The 19,958-nt window shown below is 41.1% G+C and overlaps 2 protein-coding genes across 2 annotated transcripts in view; one reads left to right on the plus strand and one right to left on the minus strand.

Annotated features, from left to right (window-relative positions):
- Positions 1–3,643: 3,643 nt before the first annotated feature.
- Positions 3,644–16,312, minus strand: LOC106116121 (non-canonical poly(A) RNA polymerase PAPD5). Its single transcript, XM_013309860.1, has 8 exons — positions 15,799–16,312; positions 7,749–7,942; positions 5,346–5,485; positions 5,202–5,264; positions 4,804–5,091; positions 4,610–4,714; positions 4,174–4,533; positions 3,644–4,060 (listed from the first exon to the last, which is right to left on the minus strand). The coding sequence occupies exons 1-8, from the start codon at positions 16,134–16,136 to the stop codon at positions 3,644–3,646; spliced, it is 1,905 nt and encodes a 634-aa protein (XP_013165314.1). The 5' UTR covers positions 16,137–16,312.
- A 343-nt stretch (positions 16,313–16,655) lies between these two features.
- DNAlig1 (DNA ligase 1) overlaps positions 16,656–19,958 on the plus strand; it is a 4,668-nt gene continuing 1,365 nt past the window's right edge. The window contains exons 1-10 of the mRNA XM_013309862.1: positions 16,656–17,008; positions 17,282–17,344; positions 17,713–17,799; positions 17,949–18,465; positions 18,545–18,799; positions 18,863–19,066; positions 19,146–19,230; positions 19,307–19,451; positions 19,534–19,724; positions 19,802–19,934. Coding sequence (XP_013165316.1) covers positions 16,814–17,008; positions 17,282–17,344; positions 17,713–17,799; positions 17,949–18,465; positions 18,545–18,799; positions 18,863–19,066; positions 19,146–19,230; positions 19,307–19,451; positions 19,534–19,724; positions 19,802–19,934 — 1,875 coding nt within the window. The 5' untranslated portion in view covers positions 16,656–16,813. The remainder of the gene's footprint in view (positions 17,009–17,281; positions 17,345–17,712; positions 17,800–17,948; positions 18,466–18,544; positions 18,800–18,862; positions 19,067–19,145; positions 19,231–19,306; positions 19,452–19,533; positions 19,725–19,801; positions 19,935–19,958) is intronic.

Consider the following 19,958-nt stretch of genomic DNA (forward strand, 5'->3'; position numbering starts at 1 on the left):
ATCTTGAATACATTATAATCTTTACAAAAGTGATTCGACACTTGGGTCAGCAGTGTACTTTACCCATTGATTCAAAAGTCAACTTTGCCTTTGTTTTGAATTAAGTCGTATTTGTCTTTCGTTTTCAAATAGCACTTTAGTATGATCAATGCACAAACTGAACAGTTCGTGTCAGTTCAGTGTGTGTGTGTGTGTGAACAGACTTGCCCCCACTGCTCCCGAGTCAGCTATTGTTGTTGTTATCTGCTGCGACATCTCTGAAGGCTCACTGGTTTATTAACAAACGGTTAAAGGACAAATTGCCTGTTAATTAGTTTTTTATTGCTTTCATGTTTTTCTAGCTTACGTATGTAACGATTTACGAACGATTATACTTTAATGTTTTAGATGTCAGGAAAAGTGTGGCAGAGAAAAGCAGATTCTTTACCGCAAATAAAATTAATCTTTGTAAGATTTTAACAAGGTTCAATTTCATTTTGCAACCATTTTCTAAAAGCGAAAAAAACATGAAAAGTAAAATAAAACCGTGCTTCAATCGGTCTGTCTGAAAGGAAGTGTTCTTCAAAAGTCTCAGTAAAGAGCGTCCTGCAAGAACGACGTATCGTAACGCCCTCTCTGATCAAAAGTTACATAAAAGGGCAATTTAATTGCTTGTGCCGCTAAAATGGCCCTCAGAACATTGAATAAAGAAATCCTCGAATACAGTTCAGCGCTCTCAATCTATGCAGAACTCGATACCCCGTCATCTGTTGCAGCACAATGTAGCACTGAATGAAGGGTAAATTTATCATCTGTGGTTATAAAATGCGAATTCACATTTCTTAATCATTTAAAGGTACCCAATTCATCATCATCGGTGTGTCTCAGATCACTGCTGGTTAGCATTTCCCCACATGCATTGCTCCAATTGCCTTCACGTAATTATCCAATCAGATGAGTAATGAGTTTCATTGTTGTGAAATAGTGTCGTTACACCTCATTATTTAGGTGGGATCGTTCGATCTCTGCGTATACCTATCGTCAGCCGCAGAGTGTACACCACGTACGTCTGTCGTCTGACTGACGCCGAGCAGAGCGGACGGGCGGTCGTGTCGCAGGAAGCAAAAGAAACTTTTAGGAATTCATAAAATAAAAGACAAGATTGGTTTTCCGCTTCATACTCACTGTATGTCTTTATTTAAATTTATCTTTTTTTTGGGATTTTTTATAACTTTATTTTAAAACTTTTTAAAATCAAACTTTATATTAATATTAAATATATAATATATCTTCAATGTATTTACACAATATGTACAGGCTGTATGTATGTAGGTATGTACACTTACAATTAACCGTCACTATGTACAACGTATTATGTAACCTATCAGACATACAGAGCGGCGCGACGGCTGACACGCTTCTCACACGCGGGGCACGCAGTGCCTGCAGTCCTTCAGGGCACGAAGGCTACGAGTGTCCGAAGGTAGTCATCGCCCGCAGGTGCCGGTGCCGGTGCCGGCGCGCACGCGAGCTCTTACGACTAATTCCATTACGTTTAGTTTCACACTTTACATAATATCATTTTTAGTATATTTTTAAGTTATTATTTAGCAAAAGTTTGCGAGTAATCACTTAATTTATTGTAGACTGAGATAGTCTTATGTCTTGCCGGCGCTCTCCCTCTCTCCTAAATAACTTACTACATTATGTAACAATTTCAGTGTATCACTGACCGTCGACCGACCGACTTATTACATTTGAATCGAGCTAATCATTTTCACTCTTCTTATAAATTATAAAAGGATCAACACTTCATTGTTCGAATCGCGACTGAGCGGGAGAGACGTCACACACATCACATGCCGTCTCTTTCTAACAACTTTACGTCACTCCTAATTAACTTAAACTTTATAAAGAGCTTACAATTTACATCATTAGACTCCATTAACTCACATGTCACAAAAAGAGTTACATCTCTTAAAATATCTCACAAGAGTTCCTCTTTTCATCTCATGGGTCCATAAGAGACAGCATGTATCTCGTACTCTCAATGCTCCCCACACTCTGACCAGTCACGTCCCGTGCACAGACACGCAGACACACAGACAAGCAGACAAACAGACACGCGCACATTACAGCAACACATCGGCAGTGACCAGACGCACACGACGCCTCATATCCCACGAACGGGACTCATTTGTACTAAATCTGACACCACACAATTCACAAAGTCGGGATGTAAACCGACTCTAATTAATAAAAAGTTACACGCACTTTAAGATAGATATGAACGTTGTAAAGCACTCGTCAAAGCTTAACATTGATTTTAAAATGTAAAATAGAACAAGTGGGACAATTACAAAAGTGTTATTCAATAATAAAGCTAAATACACTACCGCTAGAGTATTAATTGCTATTAGATTGGTGTTATTGTTATACAAACAAACAGTTCACACAACCCCTGCAGTAGAGCAGTATATTGCTTGGCTAGGAACACTTCGATACATACGTCACTCAACATGACATCTACACGTACATCTACACTCATTCGGTTACAGTGAAAGCGACCGGGATAGCTTTCTCTCTTATCCAGCTTCCACTTTATCATTTTAAATGTCACAACATGTACTTGAAAAGCCTATAATAACTCCAACTGGTGGCCATTGTTACAGTTTATGTTAATTTATTCTTTACAGCATCACATTTATCACAATTACGAGCTAATTTGGTTTTACAAATTAATCTCATACAAATTGTTATCACATTAAATATATAATAACTTGAAAAGATTAAATAGATAAGGAAAATAACATCTGATTTTTTGTTTAGTGTTAAATATTGCTTTACATTTCCTTCAGTGATATTGTTGGTCTCATATACATTGCTGCGACTTCACATACAACAAATTTACATTACAATATGTTATTACAAATTTTTCAAACAGACAGAATGATACAACATATTTACTTGGTTATTTTTACTTGTAAATTTAGACATAATTAAAAGAAAAAGGTTTATAAATGAAGTAGTTTCAGTACTTGAGGTGCGCAGACTTACAACATTTGTATATATCATAGTATGTTAACAATAACAATGAGCGCACATACTACACGTCACTATTTATTTTATACTACATTTATGACACTATTTGCATAATTAACATTATATCACTTATCCGATAAGCAGCAACTGGTTCCTTTCACCGAATTTATATAATAAAATTAAGTTTTTTGCATTGATAAAATTTTAGTCTAAAAAAGTTGTTATTTCTATTGCTCAGTGGAGATCTTAAACGGCTAATAAATATATTTGTACTGTAAAATAGCTCGTAACTGTGTGACAAGTGCGCGAACAACTGCCTCAATACCAAAGTCTATGTCGGCGCCGGCCGCGGCCCCAGCGCGGGCACTACGCGTATACTGCACGTACACTGCACGTACACCGCACGTAAACCGCACGCGCACCACACGCGCATCCAGTCTCGTGCGATGTCCGAATCTTGTGTACAATAAGTAGCAGGTTTGCGTGACGTCACACGTATGCGGGTACGTTAGCGTGGGGCGTGTGAGGTGCGGGGCGTGTGTGGCGCGTGTGGGGCGTGCGGGGCGTGTGGGGCGCGTGCGGGGGGCGCGGCTCGGCGGGCGGGGGGCGGCGGGCGCGCGTATCATCGCGGCGGCTGCGGAAACTGGCGCCGCTTCTTGTTGCGCTGCTCGGGGCGGCGCGGCGGCTGCGGGGGTGAGCCGGGGTAGCGCCGCTGCTTGCCGGTGAACGTTCGCGACCGGCCTTTGCCCTCGGCCCCGCCGCCCCCGCCCCCACCTCCGCCCCCGCCCCCGCCAGTGTTGGCGTTAGAGTTGGCGTTTGCGTTGGCATTGGCGTAGCGCTGCTGCATGACGCCGGAGGGGATGTTGTTAAAGTCGGAATTGCTGGTGATATGGTGGATGATGAGGCTCTGGTGCGCGGAGACGCGGCGCGGCGTTGGCGAGGAGCACTGCAGCGCCGACAGCGGCGGCGGCGAGCTGCGAGCGCCCCCGGCACCGCCCCCCACGCCCATCGCGCCGCCTCCTAAGCTGTCCGACCACTCCTGCGGGGTGAATAGGAACAAATTGAACAACTGTTCGATGACACTTTAATATAGTTCATCTCTTAAAAGGGTCGTCAAAGAGCAGGTTTTAAGAGTGTGTATATGGTGGTGACCTGGTCGCTGTCGCTGGGCTCGTGGTCGAGCTCGTGCTCGGTGTCGTGTGCGAGCGCGAGGGCGAGTGCGGGCTCGCGGTCGCGGTCATGGTCGAGCTCGCGGTCGCGGTCGCGGTCGAGCTCGGGGTCCGGGGGGCGCGGCGGCAGCAGCTGGGCGCGCGGGAAGAAGTAGGGCTGGAAGGTGTCGCGCACCCAGCGCCGGTACTGCAGCACGTGGTCGGTGACGCGCAGCACGCGGCCGAGCGCGCTGTGCCGCGCCCCCGCCCCCGCCCCCACCCCCGCACCGGCCGCGCCACGCCCCCCGCACATCACGTGCGCGCCCACCGCTTGCTGCAGGATTATGTAGCCGTAGTCGAACGCCTGCAATGTAAAATGACTAGCTCAGTAACAGTGGAGACGCGCACACGAGACAAGTACCAGGAGCGCGCCAACTTGCCTGCTTGACCTGCAGCGCGCCGTAGCTGGAGCGGCCGATGTCGTTGCCCGGCGTCAGCGGGTCCTCGATGCAGAGCAGCGACGGCCGGTGCCCGTCGTTCATCTCCTGCAGACGCATCACAACGACAACGTGTCACATTACTGCTGCTTTTGTATGCTGACCGGTAGTCGATGTTGAGTTATCTCAGTCCGTACCTTCTGTATTTCATCCTTGGAGACGTAGGAGCCGCCGTTTTTGACGCGGATGGCGGTCTTCACGTAGTTGAACTTCCTACCGTACAGCTCGAAGAACTCTATGAGTAGCACTCCGAGGTTGTGGGGCTGGCGCAGGCGCTCGGGCCGCGGGTGCAACTGCAGGAAGCTGATGCACATCAGGATGAGGGAGTAGGATGAGATGCCGCCCGTGAAGACCTCGTTCAGATCCCGCTGCAACAGGAACTGCTTCAGCACCATCACCAGCCGAGATAGGACCGGGTACTTTTCCTGAAACACCAAATGTTTCGTTAAGTGAAAACAGCTCGTTTAGAGTGTTATCCATAAGAATACCAATTTCATGAAAAATAAGTCAACATACAAGTTCAGTACAAACTCACCTTAAACTGTTTGATTAACTCTGCGCTCTTGACGCCGCTGCTCATGTTAAACGAGATGTCTACCTGCAACACAGGATAGGGTGACGTTGACGTGACTGAGCTATGCAACGCATGTGACACAGAGCTGACGAGGGAGGGGCCCACCTTGACGTCGGAGTACTTGTCGGTCATCTTGACGATGGGCACGGTGGCCTTCTCCAGCACCTTGATGGTCTCCTTCTCGGCGATGTCCTGCGCCACCAGCTCGCGCTCCAGCGTCCACAGCGGCAGCTTCTCCCACTGACCTGCCGCCCCACAACAACAACATACATCATTGGCGCGCTACAGTTGCGGCTGCGACATTGAATCGCTTGAGTTAAATTTCTAAATTTGTAGTGTAATTAAGAATAATTAATGTAGTTTTTTCCGGTTTTGTAGAATAATGCTTAGTAGTGAATACGTCTCAACGTTAAATACTAATTTAAGTTGAAAAATTAAAATATTAGTGTTATTTTTGTGTTCACTTCAATTGGGATCTAAATATTCCTCCCTACGTCCGATAAGTACTAACTTTTAGTAACGTTGCCAACTAAAAAGGAACAAAGTGTTGAACCATATAAAGGCTTAAGAGAACAGAAAAAATATTTTACACGGTTAAGATTTTTTGAAAGACATATTTGTTTGTTTGTTTGTTAATATACAGTTAAATAAACAACAGAAAAATGATCGAAACTTCCTTGTACGAGATAACATAATCGTATATGGGGCAGAGAGCTTATCGTGTGACATATCGTTTCTCATCAAATTAGATAAATGTACCAAATGTGATTGCTTCCTCAACAACACAACACAACACAAGGTGAGATGACGTGACACAAGGTAAGGGTCCGCGGCGGCTGGGTGGTACCTACCATACACGCAGCTCCACTTCCTCATTCCTACGCGTTTATTTCCGCCGTCACCGCTAAACACGTAAAACCACATAATACAAACTCCTCACTTTGACGTATTTTCTTATCGAGGAAATATCTACGACAATCTTTAGTTCATCTCATTTAAATGCATTTTAACCATCCTCTCATTATAATGTTTATTATGTCTCGCTTATTAACATATTGTTTAAACACATTCCAAACGTTTCACCCAGTATTTTATGCAGATTGCAAATAATCTATGACACGTAAATTCCAAAGGCAAAATAATCTCCGTGTTTACTTGAATAAATATATTAATAATTTATAAGTAGGAAAAATAGAGACCGCAGCTGAAGAAACTTCGAGGAAAGCAAAAGTGTAATTGCCAATGGGTATTTCCCAGCGCGCTGCCGGAGAAGACACGAGGCAAAGCCATCTTATTTCCTAATTGTATTGAAATTGCATACATTTGTAGAATTCGTAATCGAATTATAGAAAGCCCAGAGCTGGTTGGACTTGGACTTGTTGTCATCAGCTGACTCATACGAAACGTATTCGTACACACAGTAGTTTGTGTACAGAGGTGACGTGAGGCCCCCCCCCCTCGCCACCATCGCGACGTGTGAATGGGCCGCGCTTGCGCAATCGTTGACATGACCAATGACGTACTATACTGTGTACGCCATCGTGTAAATATAGCATACTGACTCCAACAAATACCGACCGAAAAGGTAAAGACATCAAGTTATTTAGGCTAGTGTTCCATTGTGAAGAAATCGGTGGCAGTGCAATGTATAGGTTGTTGTCGTGTGATTAGATATGTGCAACACATTCGGCCACAGATAATGTAGCTACAGTGTGCGATAAGATACCGCAATTATGTCAGCGGAGCGGGAGGTCACGGCTCGCGGCTCGCGGCTCGCTCATTATTTACTAATTGGATGATACACTTCACAGCAAATATAGCACTTCTTATTTCAAATGCTTCCATATCTCCAAAATGTTTGGCTTCATGTTTGGTCTCGGCTTAAAATGTCCTGAATGTTGGCAGTGTAGTACTAGTCTTACCTACTGTGATATATGATACATACATATATCCCTCCAGTTGCTAGGACGATAAGCCGACACATACTGTCTTCTGATTTAAAACAAACGTGTTGTATGATAAGCTATCTCTCTACTATGTATTCGTACAACAAATACGTTATTTTTTTGATAAACAAATGTTTGAGAATAATATCTTTATCAATAAAACCATTTTATAATGTTGTTCTTACGAACTTTAGAATCACCAACCGAGTGATAAATACGAATAAAAGTTATAATAATTTCTTTTTATTAATTACAAGGTGGCAAACGAAGCGACCGCTGCCCGCCCGCTGGATATTCGCAATTGCAAATGCGTTGCCTACCTTTAATCGAAGGATAAGGAGACGCACAGAAAGAGAATATTTTCTCTTCCTTTAATAAATCCCCTTCCTATGAGGCCGCCAGAACATACACTCATCAGACGAAACGCGTTTCCACTTCACGTCTGTCCTCTGTATAGTCATGGTAAGTCACCGGACGAGCTGACACATTCGTGCAACAGATGCTGTTGTCTTATGGTACCATGTGTGAGGTGTCGTGAGGTAGTGTGAGGCGAAGTACTGACCGATGACGACGAGGTCGATGTCGCTGGTGGGCAGATAGAGGCCGGTGCGGAAGGAGCCGAACACCTCGACGCGCGCCTGCGGCCACAGCGCGAGGATGGCGCTGCGTATGCGCGTCACAACCGTGCTGCGGACCAGGTGCTCCGTCTCCGTCGGCGACATGTACATGTAGAAGTGCTCGATCTCCTCGTGCAGCCTGCAACACACACATCATAATAACATTGTATGTCTCATAATTCCCATATTATAAAAATTTGTACAAATGATAATACGAATGGCAAGAGGGATGGGGGGTTAAGAGGGAAGGTGATTTGTGTCGCGGGGCGGGGGCGGGGGTGTGCGAGGTCAAAGCCCTACGGCACGTGGCCGAGCGCTGACCCGGTATGGTGACCCAATGTCTGGCCCATGTCTCGCGTCGCCTCGCCCTAACCCCCATAGTGTGCAAATTTTTAGCCTGCTTACGAAAATATGACAAAACGGTAAAAATATAAAAGCCGAAAGAAAGGAAAACTACATACATGACATTGCTTATAAATGCCTCACATAATAATTGCGGAAAATATTCAAAATTCCTTGAAACATTGTTCATAATCAATTTTATTGCCATATTTGTGCATTATTTTACTGCACGTGAGAGACAGTACGTACAAGTTTTTATAGTTTGCGAAAGTAGTCTTATATCGGAACCAGTTCACGTCCGATTTTAATCATTTTATACCCGCGTACCGAGTGTCGGTGGCCTGCACTGTCGATAATGTCGACTCACACAAGAACCCTATCAGCTGAGGCCGCTCAAATCTGTCACTTTCTCCGGCGCGCCGGCAGAGGCCGCCGCCGCCGCTCGCGAGGCCTTGGCATCACGAGGTCAAATCGAAAGGAATTCCTGGGACCTTTACATATCCACTACACTCACTGCACTCACTGTACAGCCGCTAATAAATCTCTTATCTTTATACCATACAATAGAGAATACTATTCTATACTTGTTAGGTCTTTGTTTGGAATATTTCCGTAGACTAGTGACTAGTGGTCTTAGATATCCACTGCACTAAATTTGAATATAATTCGTAATTATTTTTTTTTGTTTTTCATAAAAATATCTTTATTCACTTCTCCACGTTAACTTTGACTGAGTCAAAACAGTTGAGTTCGCGCATTTCCCTTAAAAAGGGATCTAAAGTTTTCTATTTAATAAATCTTTTATATATTCAAGGCATTTGAAAAAGTAATATAGCATCATTTTACATGATGTAACAGTGAGCGGTTTATCGTGTCGGAAGTGGGATGTGTCGTAACGTACTGCGAATACACAGAATTGTATACAGTAAGTGATGAGCCGCTGTTGTAGACAGACAGGTTGCGTCGCGACCCCTTACCACTGTCTCATCGCACCACACGGTCACATCTACAGATACCCCTACATTCTTATAATTATTGCTCCATGTCATTACAAATCTTCGGTCGACAAAGAAACCCGCTATGAAACGGAAGTCAATAATCGACTTGGAATTTTTACATGTGAGAGTTCTAATACTAGACGTCGGTCGTCTCGATAGATAATCGGGATGTAATCACGACGTCCGCATTCCCCTTACGTTGCTGTAGGGTGTAGGCACTAAACAGCTGTAACGCAGCGCTCAATATATCTGACGTACGTAGATATTCATCAGTCTATTCCTATACGGACGTAACGACTGCGCCCATTTTTGTGTCCGTTTAAAAATACTAGTGCAGCGCGGGCGCGGCCTGGATTTAGGTCATGCGTCTGCCCGGCTGACCACCAACCACCAAGCCCACGCCTAACACTTTCGCACCAATGAACTGACATTTCATATATCATTTTACGATCAAAATTCTTATTCATATATTCATGGTAGATAAAGATATTCAAGAGAACAAAACATCATTCATCAAGAATACGTGACCCCTTACTGAGTCTTCGCGACACGCCCGAAACGAAAGCGTTCAATAATTTTTAAATGATACTGGGCATTCGAAATCGGAACCGGTCGGAGAATAGGTCAAGTTCAGCACTAACGAACGCGTGCGGTGTTAACAGTCCGCCAGGCAGCCAGGCCGCCAATGTTCGCCACGACAAGAACACGCGAGCCTGCTAAGGTGGACCGGTTTCTTGTGGACATTTCAGCTCCGTACTATAATACGAATCAGAGCACATATACTCGTATAAACGTATCCGTACAAACATTTATATCAATGATAAGTTATGAATACGTAACTTTGCAGTGGGGACACACACGACACAAACACACAACTTAATGGGAAACGCACGTGTTAATATTTGCTTAGCCAACGGTCAAATTATTACCGATAATCCTTTCAACTCAGTTAATGACTTCAATCCTGAATACATATAAAACATAATGCCATACGACTTGCATTTATTATTGTAATAATGAATTAAAAACAAACATAGAATGTGTGGCGGCCGAGGCGGGGGCTAGCAACTAGCGTTTGTTTACGCATCCTCTGCCAAACGCCGCATTCCCTATTTTTTATAGGAAATAAAAAAACGACAACGAGGCGGACATGTAAACATCATTGAGAAGTTATAGCTGAGGAACGACGTTGGTACATACAGCTCACAGTAATAGATCTTGATTATTATCACTAATTTAGGGCACTGAAACTCGACTTGGATACAATGCCGACTGTATAATAGAAAGAAGGTAGAAGCACTTCAGACTAATAACTCCCATATACTGATCTGTATACATGGACAAGCTCTACCGTAGTAATATTAGAATTTGTGACTATTTAATTTACGCCACTTTGGCGTTGAAAGTTGCGGTTGATAAAATTAGCTGTCAGGAACTACAATGGCGCGTTTAAGTCGAAACGATGCAAAAGCTGTCATTACCAAGCAATGGCCTATCCATTTATAGAGATCTGTGCTTCCATACCTCCCGCGCAAAAATTGTTATTGTGACCTTCAGAAGGCTATGTTATGTTGTACTTCATTCATTCGGCGAAGTCTTTGTGAAACACACGTGGTATTCGTTCGTGCTGCGTCTACATCACACGTCACACTGTGTGTCAACATACTCGCTATGAGCTGGCTGTGTGCTATGATTTGCACAACGGCCTGTTTGAACGTTTCATTGACGTGCCTCAACATATATAACTTTAAGGCAACGTTAAGGAAAAGTAGGTTGTCATCATAGCACGCTAATAACATAGTTAGTAGACACTTCGTCGAGTTTAGAGTCATATTTGCAAATAATGTCAAAGTACGAAGGCATTCGAGCAACATCCTTGTCCGACCTTCCCTGCGGAAGTCAATAGCCCGGGCGGTTGCAGCACTGCTTGCGACACCGAACCGCCTGCGCCTGCTGCCTCGAGCCGCTCTTACGTAACGAGGTCGTTGTTCTGACGACCACTTACACAGACACACCAGTCACACACAATATCACCTGTGCCGGAGGTCCGCTCGGGCTGGTCACCGACATATTTACATCCACAAAGTATCTCGCATTATATTACGTCTTTGTATTTTTATTTCTTTCACCGGAGCGATGCTTACAATCGGACGGAAACACAATCTAAGTCTTGTTTCCGAACTTTATTATTATATTTAGTTTTATTAGTTTACTACATAGTAAACTAAACCTTCTATATCTATCCTAATACTATACAAATAAAAGATTTAATTACTTGTTCATTTGCATCATGGCTCCGTTGTTGGAAAGTTACACTGTCCCTGGTGACATAGGCTGTTTTTAATTATTACATAATTTTTATTTCGCGCGTAAGAAATAGCAGGCAACCGCTTAAATACTGATGTGAAAATATAAGATGTCTTTGGACACAAAATGACAATTTATTAATTGCATATACATGTTAAGCTTTAAATAAAAATGTATTATAATTTGTACCCTCAGAATTATATTAATAGTAACAATTGTTGGTAACACTCTGACGGGAAATTATCAAGTTATATGACATGATCAAACATATACAAATGTATATATACACCTGTGTACTGACTCATTTATAATGTAGGTATTAGGTTAGTGGGACTTTATAGATATTTATTACAATATGGCTTAGATTTACACAAAAATAAAGAACTTTATTATATATTTCATGTATAACAATGATAAAGTGCTGAGGTGTTAAAATTGATCAAATGTGAGATCTGCTGATGCAACTTGTCTAGTATTGGTCGACCAACTTGTGTTTTACAATTAATTTACTTAGTTGTTATTAGCACAGCATATTAGCTGGCTGGCATTACAAATAACAAGCAAGTTCCAGAAATAACAGCAATATAGGAAATTTTACCAACACTTTACTAAAATTAAAACTTTTAAACAATTAATTGTACTCATAAGTGGTACTGATAACACATTGAATCCACTATCATTTAATTTCATAATTAATACAAAAGCAAGAACTAACATAACATTTTATTGTTAAGAAAACATCATCATCATCATCATCAACCTGCCCTTATCCCTATCGAGGGTCGGCACAGCATGTACTACTCCTCCATACATCTCTATCAGCCGTCATATCCGAGTCTACATGAAAACATGCCATCTTAATCTTTAACTTCTAGCAGGAGTGTTTGTTATGAATAAAAGTGTTCTTTAAATGAATTAATAAGAAATAAACTTCCGTGTCAACACAATGAATGTCACATGCTAGTGATGGTGATGAAATAGCCAATGTCTCATTACCATTGTTCTAAAATTATAATAATGAACGGTTGGCAAGTTAATTATTATTTAATTGTTACAATGCCACTTAGTTGGCAAACTGCCACAAACATATCACAACTACTTGTACACTATGTGTAAGATTAATCTTCACAGTTATGTTTCAAAACATGTAAGGTAAGTTTTCAAAATAAATAATAATTAAGGTACATAACACAGTACTGAAACATTCAGATTATCATAAATCTTGTTGTACAGTCAGCGTCATATAGATCGTCACAGACAAGATATGCAAATATATAGGTACATCAAAAGTAATCAATTATATCGGTACAACAAAAGTCCTCAAAATAATAGATACATTCACCCTGCTCAAATACATCGGTACATACACAGCGTCAAATATATGAGTACATGCAAGATGCTCATAAATATCGTAGCAGCCACAGCGTCATAAGTAACGAAGCAGTCAAGGTGCGCAAAAATATCGGTACATTTGACAAAATTGAACTCTATCTCTATATACTTGTGATACAATTTGGAATAAACTCCTTCTGTTACATTCATTTGACACTTTGTATTAACATTATAGGTTGTCCGGAAAGTTCGTTCTGATTTTCGATATAAAGCTTACAATAGACTGCAGCTGAAGTGGATTCATTTTCGGATTTCCACCATTATCAAACGTCACAAAAATTTCTATATTGTGAATAATTTCATTTCATTGGTTGAGAAAAAACTAATTTTTAAAATTTTAGCCAAAAATAAAAGACGTTTTAGGTATAGAGGCGTACCAATATAATTTAAAACCATTTCCAAAAATTTAAGAGGACAGGGTTTCAATTTTCCTTATAAAGCGGCACGAACTTACTGGGCAACCCAATATTTTTCTTCTCCTGTCATAACGCTTAAATATAAAAGTTTGTCACGCCGAATATGACAGATACGTATTAACTAATATCAAATTTTGCCTTGTCACAATATATATAATACTAGTTTGGCGCAGTATTCTAGTATGTTTGCCGTAATATGTAAGTTTACCGGTTCGAATCTCAGGCTACTTTTTTTCATTTTATCAATCATGGGGTTATTTTTTCATAACCAGTAAAAATTTGGTAATGTAAAATTTTGCTCGACAATTTTTTTTTTATAATTTTCGCTGTCGGGTAGAAAGAAATTTAAATAAAGTTAACAACAATTAGGTCAGACCATCGGGGGGGAAGTGAGTGGGCGGAGCGTGGATTGTCTTTGCGGGTTTTAAGAATGGTACGCGCGGAAACTATACGTACAAGTGTTATCTACATATGTGTGCGCGCCCACGCACACTGGAATGTTTATTGCAATCAACCAAAAATTTGATGTAGTTTGGATATTGACATTCAGTTTTTTTTCTTTGTTTCTTAAATATAATCATCAGTAAAAGGTAAAAGTAAAAGTGTTATTTTTACAGGTACAAGTTTAACAAACATGAGTTATAAACAAATTACATGCCAATAGCATCGCTTTATCTCCTTCATTTTTGTTTGAAATAGAAAAGTACTTTAACGGTCAAACTCATTAGTCCAAGGCAATATCAAAAAGTATCTAATAACTACGGCGATAGAGTTTAATTACATGTGCTTCGATATTAAAATTAAAAAGTTTAAATATCAAAAAAAAAATAGTGGCTTGGGATTTGAACCGCCGACCTTACGTACCAACGGCGGCGAACAGTAAGGCCACGAGACCAAACTAGCATATATGATGACAAACTTAAATTTGATGTTGGTTTTATCTACCTAATATCTGTCATCCGCGTCGAACACTTTTAGTAAATTTTGAAAAATGGTTTGATGCAAAGTGTCAAATGAATGTAACAGAAGTAGTTTATTCCAAATTTTATCACAAGTATACAGAGATAGAGTTCAATTTTGTCAAATGTACCGATATTTTTGCGCACCTTGACTGCTTCGTTACTTATGACGCTGTGGCTGCTACGATATTTATGAGCATCTTGCATGTACTCATATATTTGACGCTGTGTATGTACCGATATATTTGAGCAGGGTGAATGTATCTATTATTTTGAGGACTTTTGTTGTACCGATATAATTGATTACTTTTGATGTACCTATATATTTGCATATCTTGTCTGTTACGATCTATATGACGCTGACTGTACACTGTAAGTAAATACAAATACCCTCCAATGAATTGTTAACTTTCACCTTTTTGAAGTTGGTGTAAAACAAAAACTGAAAGTTACTGAAAATCAGTACAATTAATTGAGTATTATTTTCCTTTTCTGATAAGATTACTAAGAAGACCAGAGAGTATAAATTGATGAAACTATATTCATTATAACATTCTACCCACAAAAACTAATATGTTTGTTGCCAATGTTAAAAACATATGCTTTCCAAAAGGTTTTGTCTATTACACTAAATTTTGTATTTATTATATATTCAAAATGCGAGGTAAAGTGAAATTAAATTACATAACAGAGAAATGTGAATGAAGTAAAATTTATGTGAATAAAATGTAGCTAATGTAAAAGATTTATTTCAAATACCAACCAAACCAAACCAAAACATGCAACGGAATGCCAATAGTTAGTCAAAATAATATATTGTTTTGTTTTTAAGACAGTTATTTGATGTTTAGTAAGATGTATGATTTTGATTGGCACAATTAATAATGAATTGTTTTAACCAAAATTGCATTAATATGTTTCTACTGCATTTAAAATTTAACAAAGATTAGCGGAAAAGAGCTCATTGTTTACAAACTTTATTTTGTAGGAATAAACTATTAAAATGCAAAAACTTTTTCTATACAGAAGTCTTCATAGATAGTATAAAACTACAGTGGTTGGTTCAGGTTTAAAGAGGTTCAATAAAATCATATAAACAGATGAGGACATTCAAGTATGTAATTTGTATCTACAACCAACTGTCACATCACAGAAAAAATATTTAGGATATATTAATAAAAATGACTGTTAAATGTTAAATCCAGAATTATTGATTTTTAAAGAAGCTACAAGCCTATTGAATAAATATACAATAATAAAATAACAATATAAATTAAAAAAAAGCCAAATTTATATTTTATTGATCTGGTAATTTTCCATTAGAAGTACAAGAATAATAATTACGAGATAAAATATATCTAAGTCAATTTCAATGACTGATGGTCCATATAACTGATGATAGGTTAACACGAGTGACAGTCGCCGTGGGCAGTGACAAGCGACCGGCCCGCGCTGTCACCGCTGCGCCGACACCTACTGCACTGCTTGCCCCGAGACTCGCAGCCACCGCACTTCCTCACCAACTCATGCCTTACCTCATCACTTTTTCATATTTGTAAAACATAATTTGTCACCACTTACCCCAAAATACCAGGCTTATAATTGTAATTGGGCAGCCTCCAAGGACAGCCGCCGTATTCACCTATGAGCGCATCGTGGTTTTTGTTCAGGTTAAACGTAGATGCGCGGTTATCGTTCGCTTTCCTCCGCGCGGGGTTGAAGTAATTATTGTTCCTATTTTCACCATTAACGTCATTAATTGGTATAAAGTCTGGGGCTTTATTCACATTGGGGTTAGAATTTTCTAAATTTTTTAAGTTCATTTTGTCTATGTCACTTTGAGTCTCCCAAATACGAAGCCAGAGTCGCTTCGCGGGTCCTTCCTGCTCGGGCTGATACCACGCGACGGCGGGATCCATTCAGCCTGAACAAGGTTCAACTATATGGGATAACACATGTTGAAGCATTTCACATTTATAACTATTACATTGAAAATTAACACAAAACAAAAATAAGTCACACCACATTCGGAACATGGACGACACGCGTTTAATTGACACTTCATAAACTAGAGGGCGCCACCGGAGCAAAATAAAGTTCTAGATTTCTATTCAATGAGGCCATACTTAAAATTAAATTTTGTACTGAACAAACTATTACGGTAGGTTTTTTTTCAATAATTTTACCATATTCCAATGTTTAAATACTTTCAATAGGCTTAACAATAACATTGAAGAATATTTTAAAGGTTTTAAAATAAAAACCGAAGAAATTTTACACCGTCACTACATATTTATGGGCATTTATAGGTGTAACAATCATTGCCATTGTTTTCTAGTTTTCTACCGTTAGCGAATCCTATAGGATTTTTATTTTATCTACGTATTTTCTAAGTTAATTAAAACTTGACAATTGGTTGACATTAACACATTGACGGATTGACATTTTTCGCGCCAAATATTATCACAATTCACAACAAATGAACAAGTGTTTTAAAGAAATACTTCATTACAATTGAGCAATGTAATTATGAAACTTTAATTGTATATTATTTGTATATAACTAAATATTAAAAATTTTGGAGGAAGTGTGATATATGAACGTATCGAAGTTGTTTAGATTAAGTAGAATAGCTAATTGTCTCGTGAACCGGCACCATAAGATTTTGCATACCGTAGTTGTTAAATCGTGGAATGTCGACACACGAAGAATGTCTCAAAAAAGCATAACCTCGTTTTTTAAAATAACACCCAAGAAGGAGTCTGATGGAAATGTTGACCGTCAGAAGGAGGTAACTGACTAATAAGAATATTTTCAACTTAAATAGGATATATCGACTGTTTAAATGTAATTTTATCAATAACTTAAATAAGAACTTGTATATTGATTGTATAGGTTTTCTTATTGTTAAGTATTTCCTCCATGTGCTGTCACTAGATATTTTTATTATATTGTCAGTTATCATTTTTCAGTACATTTTATTATCTAATAGTGAATTGTGCTTAGAGTTTTGTTTTTATAATTTATTTAGGGTTCATTGAAATAATTATTTATTGATTTACAGGACAAGTCAAGTGCGGACAAAAGTTTGACAGAAGACACATCATCGTCTGCAGCTGCTACAAAGGTGAATGGCACTGAGTTCTGTACATAGTTAGTTGTAAGTGTTGGAGTTTAGTGTGTGCACGATATAGGCTCACTCTACTCAGCCCAACTGTCCAAAGAATTCCAAGAGCCCTAATTCTGTAGACTGAATTATGTAGACAATAAGAATCTTTAAAGTCAATATGTTTCTTCCATAAACAATAATAAATATTTTGTGGACAAACAAATATTTTCTATTCAGGAAAATAAGAAGAAACTTACAAGTTAATATGTATATGTTGTAATGAGTTTGTATGAATTGTAATAGATATAGTATACTAATTAATTTGATAAGTAAAAGCTATTTTTATACATTTTATTTTATTATGTTTCTTATCAATTCTTTTGTAGAGATCATCAAAGAGATTGAGATCAGAGAGTGTTGAAAATGAGCAGCCGTGTGCGTCCCGGTCTCCCTCCCCCGTCACCTCAACAAAGGTAGGGACAAAGTACAAAAATTATATTATACCTCATTATAAACTATTTATATTGTTTTGTTCGCTACTTCTAGTCCAAATTATATATTTACCGTAACAAGAAATATTTCATTTATAAAACATTATTTAAAATTATTATTTTTTTTTTAGAAAAAGAAAGTTAAAAGACAGAGAATTGAGAGCTCGGGAAGTGAAGCGGATTTAAGTAAAGGTTCAGATGAGGAAACAATTCCTGTTAAATTGGAAAGAAATGATTCACCAAAAACTTATTCCTCACCTAAAACTAAACGCAACAAATCAAAATTAACGAAAAGCAATCAGGATAATGTTAAAACTATTGAGTATAATGAGAGCTGCAATCAATACGACAGTCCAAATGAGAAGAGCCCTAAAGAAAACAAAAGTCCAAAATCAGTTAAAACTCCTAAAAAACAGAGAAGTCCTAAGGAACGATCAGAAAGTCCAGAAGAGAAACCAAAAATTAAGACTGAAAAGAAATCACCTTCGCCAGCAAAGAGCGCAACAAAAGCAAAAGGTCCAATGGAAAAGTTTATGGAAAGTAACAACATGATGCGGTCTTTTGTGAAGAGAGAGAAGATTGTCAGCTCACAAGATGATGTGGTGGCAGTACACACAATGGATGCAAGTACACATACATTACTTCCAGGTACAACATTGTACTGTTATAATACATGCACAATATATTCAATTATACAAAATATTATTTTTTGCTTTACAATATTCAGAAGTGGAATACAATCCGGGCAAGGCCAAGTATCATCCCGTGAAGGATGCTTGCTGGACCGCGGGCCAGCCCGTGCCGTACCTCGCCCTCGCCCGCACGCTGGAGGCCGTGGAGGCCACCTCGGCGCGTCTCAAGATGGTCGACATCCTCAGCAACTACTTCCGCTCCGTCATCGCGCTCACCCCGCAGGACCTGCTGCCCAGCATCTACCTCTGCCTCAACCAGCTCGGCCCCGCTTATCTAGGACTGGAGCTAGGTAACCACAATCAAATAAGACTCCCCGGTGAGATAGATAGATGCTGATATGTACGTCCCTCAGGCGTCGCGGAGACGTACCTGATGAAGGCCGTGGGCGGGTGCACCGGGCGGTCGCTGGCGCAGGTTCGTGCGGCTGCTCAGCGGCTGGGCGAGCTGGGCGCGGCGGCGCAGCAGGCCCGTGCGGCGCAGCGCATGCTGTGCGCGCCCGCCCCGCTGCAGGTGCGCAAGCTGCACGCCGCCCTCAAGGACCTCGCCGCCATCACGGGTCCGTACACGACCGCAACACGTCCTCGACCGGACCGGATGCATAGTGTAATTTTAACCTGTTCGTTCCGCGTCTTCAGGACAGGCGTCCGTCAACAAGAAGATCAGCAAGATCCAGGCGCTGTTCGTGGCGTGTCGCCACTCCGAGGCCAAGTATTTGATAAGGTACATATATCCGCCGGGTGAGTGGTGCTATGAGATGAGATGAGATGTGCGAGGTGAGATGCGGACGTGCCGTCAGGTCGCTGGAGGGCAAGCTGCGCGTGGGCCTGGCGGAGCAGTCGCTGCTGCAGGCGCTGGCGCTGGCGGCCGCGCGCACCCCGCCCGCCGGACCGCACGCCTCCTGCCTCGACCGCGCCGACACCATGTCGTCCGATGACTTCAAGGTGCGACTCTACGCCAGACATATCGCTCGCTGAACCCTCGTCGCCGCACCACAACTGGACGTGTACCTACCTTATCGTGCAGGCGGTGGTGGAGGAGCACGCGCTGGTGATAAAGACGACGTACTGCGAGTGCCCCAACTACGAGCTGGTGGTCCCGGCGCTGCTGCAGCACGGCGCGCTTGAGCTGCCCCGGCACTGTCGCCTCACGCCCGGCATCCCGCTGAAGCCCATGCTGGCGCACCCCGCGCGCGGCGTGCACGAGATATTCTCACGGTACGTCGCCGCTACATCTATCTGTCTGCCAGTATACAATGTGGCCGCCACCTCTACATCCTTCCGCTCACTTTCAGCTTCGAGAATGAGAAGTTCACGTGCGAGTGGAAGTACGACGGCGAGCGCGCGCAGATACACGTGCCCGGGGAGGAGGCGCCGCGCCTCGCCGACGCCCGCATCTTCAGCCGCAACCAGGAGGACAACACCACGTGAGAAACGACCCCGCACCCGCCC

Source organism: Papilio xuthus, unplaced genomic scaffold (assembly GCF_000836235.2).
Source record: "Papilio xuthus unplaced genomic scaffold, Pxut_1.1 DF827756.1, whole genome shotgun sequence".
In the NCBI taxonomy this organism is placed as follows: Eukaryota; Metazoa; Arthropoda; class Insecta; order Lepidoptera; family Papilionidae; genus Papilio; species Papilio xuthus.

Excerpts from the sequence above, each read along its gene's own strand:
- LOC106116121 (XM_013309860.1), bottom strand. The coding sequence starts at position 16,136 with ATGGATCCCGCCGTCGCGTGGTATCAGCCCGAGCAGGAAGGACCCGCG. Across the intron at positions 5,265-5,345 it reads ACAAGTACTCCGACGTCAAG|GTAGACATCTCGTTTAACAT; the intron begins GTGGGCCCCTCC and ends CCTGTGTTGCAG. Across the intron at positions 4,715-4,803 it reads CCAAGGATGAAATACAGAAG|GAGATGAACGACGGGCACCG; the intron begins GTACGGACTGAG and ends ATGCGTCTGCAG.